The 10931-nt window shown below is 33.9% G+C and overlaps 1 protein-coding gene across 5 annotated transcripts; it reads right to left on the reverse strand.

Annotated features, from left to right (window-relative positions):
- Positions 1 to 4062: 4062 nt before the first annotated feature.
- Positions 4063 to 9474, reverse strand: LOC118040565 (potassium transporter 2). 5 transcript variants are annotated; one of them, XM_035047529.2, is made up of 10 exons: positions 9242 to 9474; positions 8666 to 8769; positions 8248 to 8482; positions 7924 to 8166; positions 7774 to 7827; positions 6689 to 6949; positions 6394 to 6446; positions 6177 to 6294; positions 5640 to 5894; positions 4063 to 5356 (listed from the first exon to the last, which is right to left on the reverse strand). In XM_035047529.2, the coding sequence occupies exons 2-10, from the start codon at positions 8702 to 8704 to the stop codon at positions 4236 to 4238; spliced, it is 2379 nt and encodes a 792-aa protein (XP_034903420.1). In that variant the 5' UTR covers positions 8705 to 8769; positions 9242 to 9474; the 3' UTR covers positions 4063 to 4235. The 5 variants fall into 5 exon arrangements, with proteins under 5 accessions (XP_034903420.1, XP_034903418.1, XP_034903421.1 ...); XM_035047527.2 differs by having other exon boundaries at positions 8970 to 9474; XM_035047530.2 differs by having other exon boundaries at positions 9334 to 9471.
- Between the last annotated feature and the right edge of the window lie 1457 nt (positions 9475 to 10931).

A 10931-nucleotide genomic window follows, 5' to 3' on the forward strand; every position in this document is an offset into this window, starting at 1 on the left:
AGTGGTTATGAATGGAAGACTACAGGGAATACAGATTTTATGTGATTAAGAATTTTATTAATTTGAAATGGGAAGGTGAAGGGTCTATTATTGAAAACATGGGTGAATTCTAGTAATTGATTAATCAGTTGATCATCACCATGATAATAATGCTTGAAGATGAGTTACAAGCACCATTTGTTTTAGAGACTTTGCTAGACATTTAGTCATTATCCACGACTCTTTCACTAAAAAACACTAGAAAATAATGGACATACGTTTTCACAGAGAACACGATTTATTAGCAGTTTAGATGTTATAATAATTATAAGAGAGAAGGTTAGGTCAGGAAAAGTTGGCATGTTTGGGAATGTTGTTTTTGTTGTTTTTTAAAATGTTTTTCGTATTAAAATACATCAAAATAATATTATTTTTAAAAAAATTATTTTTGAGATTAGCGCATCAACACGATATAAAACATACAAAATAAATTAATTTTTAGCAAAAAAAAATAAACGGTGAATCAAAGAATAATAATAAAAAAAAGATAAAGTGAGCGTTTGAAAATGCAGTTATATCCGTATGTTTTCAAATTATTATTTTTTTTTTGCTAAAAGTTAATTTTTGTTGTATGTTTTTTATTATTTTGATGCGCTGATCTTAAAAATAATTTTTAAAAAAATAAAAAAAATATATCATTTTAATGCATTTTAGTATAAAAAATATTTTAAAAAACACTCGTAACTACACTGTCAAATAGAAAATAGAATACCCTCGATTTGTGTGTTGAATTGGTTGGTGACTCAACAGTTGCTACTTCTAGGAAGGAATTCTTTATTGTTATGATATGTGTATTAATAAAGATGGGCACCTAACACACTAACTTTGAAAGATACATTGCATGAACCTATCTGATTTCTGCAATCATTTTAGTAGTGAAAGACACAATCTCACCAAGATATCAATGGTCTTTAATGGAGGCGAGACTTGCGATAAACTATTGCAGAAAGAGAGCATAGTTCATTAAACTTGAGAAAAAGTAAACCTAATATGGACGACAGACATACCGGAGAGTATTGAATGGAAAAGATAAGATTGATATCGAGCCTATAATTGATCATGATAATGACACAAACATGTGGAGTATACTAATCAAGACCCATCACTTTAAAATACGAAGCTTCAGGTGAGTAGATCTACTAATCAAGAATTATAGTTCTAATTATGTCATATTTAAAATATGAAGCCCCAAGGTCATGAGTAGATCTACTATAAAAAAATCCATAGATTTTATAATGGATTGGGAGAAGTTATATGATCGGTGATGTGATTGATTTTGTAAGATAGTATGATATTGAAAATGATTCTCTTAAATAAAAGTCTTGCTAGTATGTATCCAAAAGTTATATACAAGAAAATAATGGGTTGTGACTACTTGAAATATAGATGGTAAGTTATGATTTTTCTCCCTTGGTGGATTGGAGGAAGATATTTGTTTTAGTTTAATATGTCTTGATTATACTTGATATTATTATATTCATGTAAATACATATTTATTATTAATAAATACTTAATTTATTTTTAATATTTATATAATATTAGATCAATAAATCTAGAGTAAAGATAGAAGTTCATGCAATAAAAATATTTTGTAAATGAAAATTATAAATTTTGTTATATTTATGGGATTCATATTGCATTAAAGTATTGTTTTTAAAATATTCCTGGTCGATATTCTTTTAAATACTGAACATTTATTAAAATCGTATGGATTACCATTGGAGGCTGAACAATTGAACGGCTTGTGATTTGTAAATAACCTAATCTTTAAAAAATTGTTCAAAAATAAAAAAAGACTAGATCTCCATGTAATAAATCCCTAAACAACTCTAAATTTATCTATTAAGATCCTAAGGACTTCCCAAATAATTTTATTTAATAGTTATCGCTGCATGTATGATATTTAAGAACCCATTAATTTGTTGGGTAATGAATCTAGTTTATGATGACCCATAATAATGGATTAAACAAGAAATTATTAAAAATGAAAATGAAAAGACAATGGGAGGATGAAAAGGTGTTTATGTAATGTTTAGATTGATCGAACAAATGAACCATGGATAACATGATAAATAAGCAATATTACCTAAAATTATTGACCTTGCCTTTTCATTTAACATGTCAATTAATGAAATAATTATAAACAAATCATGCTCTAGTTATTTTAGGCTCCATGCTTAGGATTCTATAAACTGCAACATTTAAACTATAATTATTTCACGTATTAGTAATTAGTACCCAAATCATCATCTCTTCCATAAAATCCTCAACCTCCTTTAAAAACCATATATTATTAGAAAAGAAAGGAGTAAAGAACCTTCAACTTTCTTTCTCTTTTTATGCTTAACAATGGTATCCTTAAGTACTATTATAAAACCTACCTTCGTTAATTATTTTTCAAAATTTCATTTACTGTATTCCCCATGTAAATTGGTGTATTATCAATAATTCAAAAATAAACATGCTTAAGAAATGTCTTGATTCATTCCAAGAAGAGATCTTCAAGGGTAGAAATAATTTGCTCATCGAGAGTGAAAGGCTTCCTCTACAACACCATTATGTGAACCTCAACACTTAGGGAAAGTCTATTCCTATATGACCCAACATTGCTATTCTGAACTATATTGGTTGGTTGAACAAAATGCAACACTAGCTTGGTGAGACATGGAAATGCCAGAAGATTTTTGACGTGATTCATCTGCTTAGAATTCTTATTAAGAAAAACAAGGAACTACTAGCTACAATTCATTTGTTCCATATTCATGTGTAAGGATTTGATATTTTACTAATTTTTCTCCAATAAAAAGACAAGTAAGCTAACATGCATTTGAACAATTATGTCTACGGAAACAAATCAAAGTTTTTAATCTAGTTTCTTGTGGACCAGTATGGAAAATTGAACTTCAATTGATGATTCAGTTAACCAGTTTTCCAATAACAAATATAAACCATATAAATGTTATAGTTCAGAATTTTATTTTATTTTTTGTGCTAATTTTGACGCTCAGAATTTCGTGTTAAAGCTCCATGAGGCAGCTGAGTTGCGAGTAGGTGAACTCCCTGCACTACTGAACCAAATTCAACTTCCATTGATACAAGTGGTAGGCCAAAGGACAGAGCCTAAGACGGAGATTCTTCGTACGTTCTCTTAAGATTCCATTATATCTACAGCAGATAAAAGAAAGAATTGCATTCCACGCTGGAACCATCTTCCTCACATAATTACTGGGCTATAGATACTTATAAATGTATGTTTCCTTTTAAGATGCAGGAAAATGAAAGAGTATTCGGTATATAGTACATAATTTATGTACTCACAGCGATACTCATTCTGCAAATCTATTCGCCTATTTGTCTTTGTAAATGGTAAATATTCATTATGTGCAGAAAAAAGGAGCAAGGGTAGTTTCCATTGCTGTTTGCTGATAATCTGCTCGAGTGAGTTGTAAATTGGTATTAACATTCGGTTATTATCTCGATTGAAAAGATAAAAATGGTTAAAATAAAAGAGTCTATAATTGAAAAATTATAGATAAAACATATAAATAAATCTGTCACTTGATAATTTTAAAGTGAATTTCTATACTTTCAAAATATAAAATATAAACTGAATATGTGTAACAAATAAATCTGTCACTTCATGCATTAAATTTGATGAAAATGGGAAAATAATGGGTTGCTGGCAAGATATTGTTTTGAACAAAGCATGGAAAAACGGTGAACCAAGAAGTGGTGGCAAAACTATGCTCTTCTTCCATTCTTTAACTCAATTTGTTAATTCTCCTTGAAGACAAGGGCACAATATGATAGGAAAATATATTAAGTCCGAAATGAAAATAAGCATACCATCAAAGTATGTCCCTCCATTTTATCTTCTTAGAGCACCATACTGCAAGGAATTAGAAACCAGTCACCATAACCACTGGGAAATTTCTTGTAAGCTGTGGATTGTCCCTCCCATGTTTGCTCTAAATCATTTTTTTTCCTTCAAAAAACACTGTTGAAACTCTAAATCAATCGGGCTCTAAGTAATTTCATTTTTTTTTTATATCATAATGCATTTGATGGTTAGTGACGCATCACTCTGAGAAAGAGTTACCTGTTAGTCTACATGCACATCACACACTTTCCTCACTCTACTCTTCAGTTTACCTTTATATAAAAACAAGCAGATAAAAATTACTTACACTGGAATCTTACATAACATAAACCATGCCGACCTCTAGAAGAGACACTGGCGGAACCTTGAGTGCCACATCTGGCCCTCGGCAGTTCCGCCGGAGAAAATTGTACCCGAAATTAAGAGCCAGTCTCTTCAGAAGTGATGATCCTTGCTTTGCTTTAACATGCGAGTGCCCAAGTATAAATGCAGTACCAGCTTGTTGGGCTGATAACAAATCTTCTAGCTCTTCTTGTAACTGTAAATCCATATCAGATGGTGAGTGGGTTCCGGACTCATCATCAATAGCAAACCTCACTCTTCTTTCTACTACCCCAACCGGTTCCATTTCAATAACATCTGTCACGCTTTCTACTGTAGGGAAACCACCAGATATACTTGCTAGCTGCACACTCTCCTCAATCTCATAAGCTGGTATGCCTGAGAAAGAGACAGTTCCAATCACTGCCAACCTATACTCATTTGATGATTCATTGGATTGAGATGCATCGTCCTCAGGAAATGAGTTAGTCCCATGAGTTCGATGCCAATCATAGTTGATGAAATCAGCCAGTCGAGCAATGAGCTCTGATTCAAAAGAATCAACATCCTGGTGCACATCACGATATCCGTAACGGACAATGCACCTGTAAGACCGATGACTTGGAGGACCCACACGCCCAACAAGATACCTCTCCGCAGGGGGCACAAAAGGCACAGGCACTGATTTTACACACACAAAGACAAGGACACGATGGAAGGCAGGGAGGTTGGTGACAAAGCGCGAGAAGTTAGCAGGGATGCCAGAGGTGAGATCAGTGAAAACTAAGCCAATGCCAGGGACTCTAGCAATCCCCAAGCTTGGACCCAAGGCTAAAAGCCATTCTAGTGATAACTTGTTGTGGATGTCAAATTCATATTTCTTAACGGTGGCATAATGCCAAACAAACATGATGGTCATCAAAAAGAGGGCTAGAAGGATGGGGAGCCATGCACCCTCGGTGAATTTGGTTAGTGAAGCTGAGAAGTAAAGCAATTCAATGGAGCCGAAGAAAAGTAGAAAGGATAATGCTAGAATAGGGGGTTTGTGCCAACAAAGGATGATAACAAGGGAAGTAAGGCATGTGGTCACTAGCATCACTGTCATCACTGCTAACCCTGCAACAGGTAAGAACGAGTGAAAAAGTTCAAGTTCAATGAATCCCTCATTACTGACCAAATTTTAATGTTGAACTTCAATAATACTACAATATAACAAGGCCAATGCAGAAATTAGATTGATGGAATGAAGTAGTGTTCCTTATCAAGTATCAACAGATATGAACTTCAATTTCCGATCTAACAAGTGCATGTGTTGGGGTTAGAAAATTAAATGGTGCAACTTCAACTTCCCTATAATTAAATGGCAGGTTAGAAAATTATGAAGGGAGGTGCAACTTACCTGATGCATTTCCCATGTGCTTCGTGTCTCTAAATCCAATTGTCACAGCAATGCAGAGGATCATGAGCATCCAATTGATCTCAGGGATATAAATCTGGCCGTGTATCTTGTCAGAAGTGTGAACAACCTTCACTCTTGGGAAACAGCCAAGCGACTGGCTCTGGTTTATGATAGAGAATGTTCCACTGATTATCGCTTGGCTTCCCACAACAGAAGCAAGAATAGCTATTATGAGGACAGGTATCCTTAACTTCCCTATTCCAGAAAATTGTCATGATGTATTCTCATTGTCAAATATATATATATTAGTTAAGTATAAGCACAAATTGATAGAGGAATTGATATGGAGATTTTGCATTTTATTTTCCTGACTTTTTTCTTTCTTTCCAAGTACAGGGACCTCGTAATTCATTTCAATCTGAATTAGCTTGCATATCTTAGTAATTCTGCTAACAAAATTATAATCCATCCTTCAGCCAGCTTTCTATCAATTACATGCATATGCAATTTCCTTAGAAATGACTATTGAAGACGTACCTGGGACCGAGATATAAAAGCCAATATGGTTTGTGTTGTCATGATGCTGTGACAAATAAGCAGCTTGCCCCATATATGCCAATATAAGTGCTGGATAAACCAGAAAGGTGAATGCAATCTGAAATGGGTCAAAGAGTAGGATATTTTATCAGGCATTCAGAACCGACTTTCTTTGACAAGAAAAGATTCTGAAAGACTATATAAGTGTCAGATTTACCTGAATTGCAGTATACGAGAAGTGGCCAAGATCAGCAAACATTGCCTCGGAGCCTGCATACAGAGTCACACAGAACATTGGTACTTCGTAGCTGAATTATGAAAAGATTGAATCATTCAGAGGTTCGTTCGTAGAATATGATCCATCCAATTTATATCATGGAAAGAATATAATGGAAAGCAAATTATAAGATATTCTGCTATTGGTTTAGCAATATATAGCAAACAAGGAACAGGGTGAGCTTAAAACTTGGTTTCCAGTGAAACATGCAGGAAGGGAAAAGGTAAACAAGAACCTGTTATGCACAGCAATATTCCACCCAAAGACATCCACCCGCCTTTCTTTGTTTTCTTCATGAACTTGAACATGTAATATGGTGAAAGAGCTTGATAGACATGTGGATTCCAGTGGATTATATTATACAGACCAAGGGCACTGATGCATAGCAGCCATGCCAAGACAACTGGTGCAAAGAGAAATCCCACCCGATGTGTGCCATAGTGTTGAAGTGTAAAAAGGCACACCAAGATGAAGCAAGTGATTGGAACTACTGCATCTGCAATACGGATGGCATAAAGAGTGCTATATGAGACAAGAATAGCAATAAAATAGGATATAAATGATAATCTCTTTGGTCTAAATTAATAACCTTTATAATGTATATTAGTAGTAAAAACAGTGCAGACAGTGATACATTATTATATTTTCGGATATTTTCCTTTCTGCTATTGCAACATATATTGATAGCCATTAATCACTTTGAATTCATGTCAGGAATTTGATTTACTCCCATTCACCCATTTCAACTCAGCGAAAATAAAAAAGCAGTAATAAAGCATAACATATTACTAGTACTTTACCAACTTCACATTCTTACTTGCGTAGCTGCTTATCCACATGGCCTAAAACAAAGTTGTGACAGGACTATAAAGGGATAAGAAATTGGGGAGACGATCAGTCAAGACCACAAGATGAGGCCAACTTATTCACCAAATGGACCAGAATGACCAAAGGAGACCCCCTCCCATTCTTTATCATTTTCAGTTGCCCTACACAGACACCATCTTACTCTGAATAATTTACATCACCTTGGTAACACTTGAAAGTCTCCCATTTTCTCATAAAACCATAACCTCTCTTTCTATACTCCAGAATGATCACGTAAAAAATGGTTCAGAAAACTCAGTTATCTGATACTTGACTAGCATGAAATAGTAGGCTGTTTTTGCAGACATGACCTGCTCCCATTGAAGCAGACGTTTTCTCCAGATATTTGGTTTGGCAACAGAAATCTTTTTCTAGGTTTTAATATCATCTACTATTAAATGACTTTGCATAAAATATTTAAATGCTTCAACTCAATTCAGCTAAGAAGCTTACATTGATGATGGTTACTGGACATGGAAAGCTCGAGACCAGACACTGCTGTGAAGACTGCAAATGAAATGATTTTAGAATAAAATGCTGGTCAATTATATGAATGGAAGCGATGCTAAAATAATAATTAAATGTTACAGGAAAGAATTTTACCAGAAATTGCTGGAGTGAGCAGCCCATCTCCAATTACCATGCAAGTGCCAAGAAGAACCAAGATTAGCAATGCAGTGTGCAAGGCCTTGTGCTTCTCAAGGTACATTTTAACCCTTGAGCTGTCCTTCTCTGGAGGGTTCTCTAGTTTGTATGTGGAGAGTGATTCATCTGCAACCTGTCTATTGGGCAGAAGGCTAACCTTTGCATGCCGGCATATCAATGAATACAATGCAAAAGTACCACCTATCGGAACAGATACAAAAAATAAAAATAAACTTGATGATTGAGTAATACAAAAAATTGCATAATTGCTCACACACTTACCCTCTCCATTGTCATCTGCTCGAAGGACCACAAAGACATACTTGAATAAGGGGACCAGAGTGAGGGTCCAGAAAACAAAAGATAGAACACCGAAAATCTCTTCATTGGTATCTGAATGTTGAATGTCTTCTGCGAATGTGCTCTTGTAAACATAGAGAGGGGAAGTGCTCAAGTCCCCATATACTACTCCAAGGCTCTGATAAGCCAAAAGCAACAATGTCTTCCAAGAATCCTTCTGCAAAGCAATTTCACAAGCAAAACTCTTAAGAATCAAGCGAAGTGGTAGGAGCATATCAGGTGACCAAAATGAATTTGAGTCTAAGACATTGTGCCATATTAAATTTCCAGCATTCCACTTGGAAATGCAATTGAAAGTAAAGAGCCGCAAACGTTGAGCTCAAAATGCAAATGCAGATACCTTCGAAGTATCCCAACACTTGCCATGCCCAAGATCCATTAGGTCCTATACCTCAAGCTTCACACAGAATCTTTTGCTGTTATTGGAAGAAGCTAGCGGTAGATCTGCACGGAAACATATAATTTGATCGAACACACACTAAACAAGAATGAGAAATTTGAAAACGCAGGTGAAAGGATAATCATTTTTATAAAAATTTAAAGGCCATCCATGCATATCAGAGCTTTAACACCCGCAAAGAGAGGAGATAAAAGGAGGTCAAATTCAATCCACTTTTTCCAGAAAACCCACATGCCATCCATACCTCCATCACATGCCCACCAAACTCTTGGGAAAATGAGCACATCTTGATGTAAATTTTTTCACAAAACAAAAGAAAAATCAAAACCAAGTGACACCCACTTCCTAACTTCTGGTAAAAACTTGGAAGCCATAAAAAAAAATTGAAGCTCAACTTATACGCTACAATTATTCAGAGAGAGATTGAGCATCACAAATGCAGAAGGGCCCCCGATTTTAATGCCCCACTTATTTATTCTTACAGACAATCAAATGGGACAGAAGCTGATAGCTCACAGTTTCTTGTAATTTAGTCAAAGCTAGGGCTGGTCCAACAGCGCAACCCAATAAAGACAGATTAAAGGAAACAAAACAACAGCAAGCAATACCAACTTCCTCAAAGGTTGAGTAGCACGTATTACTACTATTTATTAACCTCAAGGCTGCTGCTGCATTGTTTCAGAGGGAGAAGGAGGAGGTAAAGAATGTATAGAATCTTAAGAGAAGGCAACCCAAAAGGCAAGATCACATGATGTTCGTCAAATCACTTCTCCCACCAACAATGCCCATGGAAATAAAGCCATCATATACATGTCCCCACCCGCACACACACTCTCTCTTTCCTGTTGATGATAAGAAAGAAAACCTTTTCTCCAAACCAAACGCTTTACCTAACAAAACAAGCCCTTCGAATATCTTTTGCTTGCAAAATCTTTCAATTAAGACTGCTAAAAAAAACAAAAAACCGAAAAAGGTGAAGTGTTGCTATAATGGCCATTAATTAAACAAATGGGTCTCGCCAGTGATTCAAGAAAACAGAAACAAAACCAATCGCAACAATCCACATTTTCAAAAACCTTACCTAAACTAATCTCCAGAAATTGGCCTGAATGATATATTATACAAACCCATGTGAGCAAATACATATTATCTCCAAATTAATGTACTAATGATCACCAGATTATTTCATAACTACTTTTCTAGCAAACGTCACCAGATGATTGCCCAACTCAATTCTTTAAGAAAAAATAACATGCTTAGCGTAAATCATAGATTACGATGTTTCTAACAAAATAATCAAATACGCAACTCATAAAAATAAAAATATGTGTAAAAACAATAAGGTTTGTCGAATAGGAGCTTTCATAACTTCATTAATCCACTGAGGAACTTAGAAACCTTTCCGGGCCTAGCGGTACATTTTTTGCATCCTAATGGGAAAACCATAAGCTCAAACGAGTCAGACGCGCACTCACTAAAAACAATCATAATTTTTTAATTTTTAATTAAAACTTATTTCACAGTTCTTACTTGAAAAAATACTTCTCACAAAATATACCTTCAAATTTGTTTTTGAAATTTAAAGTTAAGTTATCCATGCACTTCTTTTTTATTGAGATAAAAAAAAATGTTTTTTTTTTTAGAGAAGTAATTTTTTTAAGTAAAAACTTAATATGAGCGTGAAAGAAAGTAATTTTCAATTAAAAATTAAGAAAATATGAACTGAATATTATTACACACCTAAAAAATTTAACAAAAATAAATTTAAGAAGATTATATAAAAAATTTAAAAATAGATATTTTATTCTTATAAAATATTAAATAGCAAGTTATTTAAAAAATATATGTATATTAATTTAATCATAATTTTTCATAAAGCAACTGCAGTGATATCATCATAAAAATCTTGTCTTTCTATGAACAATAGCATAATTGGATAGTCCCTTAAATATTGTTTTAATAAATTGATTCAAAGAGATTTTTTGTCAAAAAAATAAAAGGATATCTAAAAAAAAGGCATGAACAAGGTTTCGAGTTTTTGGATCATAAAAATCTTATTTTAAAATTATTTTCATCTTAGCCCACTTCAAAAAATATCCTAAATACCTCAATAAACCTATTTCAAACCATCAAAAAGCCTATAATCAATCTAAAACACCAAAATCAAATTGAATTATATATATATATATATATATATATATATATA

This window comes from Populus alba, chromosome 13 (assembly GCF_005239225.2).
Source record: "Populus alba chromosome 13, ASM523922v2, whole genome shotgun sequence".
Taxonomy (NCBI): domain Eukaryota; kingdom Viridiplantae; phylum Streptophyta; class Magnoliopsida; order Malpighiales; family Salicaceae; genus Populus; species Populus alba.